The sequence below is a fragment of the Pomacea canaliculata genome, linkage group LG1 (assembly GCF_003073045.1).
Source record: "Pomacea canaliculata isolate SZHN2017 linkage group LG1, ASM307304v1, whole genome shotgun sequence".
Taxonomy (NCBI): Eukaryota; Metazoa; Mollusca; class Gastropoda; order Architaenioglossa; family Ampullariidae; genus Pomacea; species Pomacea canaliculata.
Genome location: NC_037590.1, coordinates 34648034 through 34651322, shown reverse-complemented (window position 1 = coordinate 34651322; position 3289 = coordinate 34648034). Strand labels below are relative to the sequence as shown.

Here is a 3289-nt window from a genome sequence, read left to right as displayed (position 1 = left end):
GACAGAATTTAACCAATGGCTGAAACTCACGCCGTACATGACTTGACATGTAACCAGGGTTCATGCAAGGGCAAGAACTATCTTGGTAAACATAAACTTCAACATAGATCAGGAGTGTGTGCATCCGTTCAAAAGTATCAATCACCTCTCCTATACTTGTTGATTGTAAAACATGAAGCACGCATTGCTTGTCTGCTTCTTTTCTGGTAAGTGTCTTACGGTTCTGTTTTGTCATTAGGATGTCATTATGTTTAAAAAAGATTGTTAGCATTTCTTGTCGTCATTGACTGGTTTTTTGCTCGTAAGGAACAATGAGTTAAAATAAATTTCGTTTCAAACTGAATCTTACTATCAGGAGATACCTATTTATTTATTTGAGTACGTTGATTTTATGTTGTCTGTTTTCATGAAAAGTTAATTTTAAACGAAGGTGATTAAGACTTGAAAGACATTTGTGTTGAGGCTTCGAAAACTTAAAGGTTATTTTCATAAAGAAAAAAGCACAAAAAGTGTAATTATATTATTAACAAACTGTTCTACACAAATCTTCAACCTGTTCCTTATTAAAAAGCTCACATTAAGGCACACACACAAAGTTACTATCGTAAACCAGTTTCATTGCTGTTGGAATCAATTCTTGTAAGCTGTTTATTGCTTTTATTTTCAGTCTTTATCATAGGTTTGGCGAACTGCGAGTGCCTAGCGGAGTGCACAGCACAATACAACTTGGACAAATTAGATGCAAGCGTCGACGACCCATGCACGTATGTTAAAAATGTCTCAGCTGAGACCAACTAGATAAAACAAAATAATTCACTGTATGTTTTGTCTTTTTAATACGGTTCCATTGTATGTTTATTTTATAGTTATGAAGAATGTGCACAAGAGAGCTAATATTTTTAAGAAACTGTAATCGTCTTAATGAAAGTTTTGGGTAACAGCAAAAGGCAAATACCAACGGTTGATTAAAAAAAAATAATAATAAAGGTCGTTCGCCTTTTAAGGTCGTTGGAGGAAGGTCGGGAGTGGGGGTGTTAGAGATCTCACATTTCTCGGAGCTAGCTTTACATGAGGGTGGTGCCCATCTCCTCTCCCTCACTTCCTTACATTTCACAACCCTCTATGGAGTCAGGTACCTGCAATATCGTCTTTACACACAACTCAGCTGTGGTATTTGTATGTTTTATTTACACGCTCTCGTCATCAACTGCTCTCAAACCGGTCTTCTCCATGACTAATTCTTTTGTCCGCCTCTTGTTCCGAGCAACAATGCAACCCAGACGAGGTTACAGGTTACTATTCTCGCGGTCTCCTGGCTTAGCTGAGAAACGGGTTAGGTCAGCGCTACGGTCCAGGTCATCGATATAAATAAATTCCTCCGGGGAGCCTCCGAGGCTTCCCTTGCCAAACGTATATTCCCCCAGGCCCAATGAAAATAATAGCAATTGATGGAAATCAAAATAAATTGATTCACTCTATGGTATTCCTTGTTGATCGGTGGGCACAGTTGAACTTTTCCTTGGCTCTAGTGTCTGCATCTAATAGTAGTAAATGTACAGAGATATTCAGCTGAATATTGCACGTTCAGTGACCTAAGTCAACGTTCAGTGACCTAAGTCAAGATATGTATGTTCATGTGCATGCAAGCCTATGCTCCATCCCCTCCACACACGCACGAACGCACACAAACCCACCTTTTCAAAATAATAATATCACAAGTTTTCTCATCAGTGTCTGAAATCCTTTCTTTCTTAAACCTCAATATCTCATGTCGACGAACATATGATGTTTCAGTGTCGAGCAGAGCTACATCGACTGTCTGGCGAACTGTCAGCCAGCAATGTTACTTACGTCCAGCATGCGATGGACGCTATCGCGATATGTGTGGTAAGTCATCGATGCTGTCTTGTCTTAGTTTAAGGTGTGTTTACACCTGAGTGGTATTATGTAGCAATAGGAACGTTTGTTTTAATTTTAACAAACGCATCGACTAGAAACATGAAATCCTGTTGAAAGATTTTTCAAGTTGTTTACACGTCTTTGTACTTGTACTTTGTTTTTGTTGACTCATTAGTTTAGATGTGATGTTTTGTAACTAAAAGGGAAATTTCAAAGTATGTGTAAATAAAGCGACTGTAAATAAATACTCCATAAAGGATCTTCAGGCGTGTGACAATGGAAATTGTGTTCACAATGCCTAAATTCAATGAACAGTCTACCTAAATTTTGTCATTTGTTGGGTAAACGTCAACAGGTAGTAGACATTGACCAGCTGTAATCAGTAACTCATCGCTGTTTGATTAACTTTCAGTTCTGCCAGCCTACTCTGGTTCCACCTCCCCGTCCGTCAGTTTTCTTACCTTCCTCGTAGCTCCACTGTTCGCTGCTTATCGAGCCTTCGGACTGTAACCCTCTCTGATGTCATCAACATACGGCTGCAGCCAGAGACAGACATAATCTACACCTGTTCTTATTACTTAAGTTCATTAATTACTCAGCTTAGTTAATCAATGATCGACACTCAGTATATGTACAACCTGTTGAAACCGTTACCTGGAAACTGTTTTTGATTGCCGGCTTAAATGGACAAACGTGGCCAGCAAGGAATGTACCTTCTGCGGAAGTTAAATAGTTTTTCAGTCAGCCAAGCGATTTTAGGCGGTTTCTACGAGTCTTTTATCCTTTTCATTTGTATGCTAGTTTCGTAATCTTTCTATCCATGATAGGAATAGTTTGAATAGCATTGCTCACATCTGTTCAAAGATAATTGGTATCAGAGGGACTTGACTTCCTTCTGTCTCCACCAACTAGTTAGGAAAGCTTCCCTCATTCTGACAATACCTGAACATGTGCTAGCTGGAAAATTTGTTTTATTAAGTTCAGATAAACGCTATGCCATGCCAGTATGCAATAGCAATAGGCATCTGAAATCTTTTGTGCCATCAGCAGTCCAGCTGCTCAATCACAGATGAACTGTCAGCGGTGTGTGTGTGTGTGTCTGTGTCTGATGTGTAGGTGTGCATGGGAATTATTTTTTTAAAATATATATTGGAAACAGAGCATACCTCACATTTAAATTGCCCATTGGGACTAATAAAGTTGGTTGTTATTGTTATTGTTATTGTTGACTTTGCAGACGATATTAAACTAATCACCTATTAACTACATCGCAGTCACACAAGAATGTCTGGCGGAAAAATTTACGACTCCACATATTTTTTAAGTCGACAAGTTTGACATTTTATTTAAATGCGATTTAAACTACTTGAATTATACACTCAGGTATATT

The 3289-nt window shown here is 38.5% G+C and overlaps 1 protein-coding gene across 1 annotated transcript; it reads left to right on the top strand.

Moving 5' to 3' along the window:
* LOC112573166 lies at positions 1-2886 on the top strand. The gene is made up of 4 exons (XM_025253284.1): positions 1-206; positions 668-764; positions 1795-1887; positions 2312-2886. The coding sequence occupies exons 1-4, from the start codon at positions 16-18 to the stop codon at positions 2369-2371; spliced, it is 441 nt and encodes a 146-aa protein (XP_025109069.1). The 5' UTR covers positions 1-15; the 3' UTR covers positions 2372-2886.
* The last annotated feature ends 403 nt before the right edge of the window (positions 2887-3289 follow it).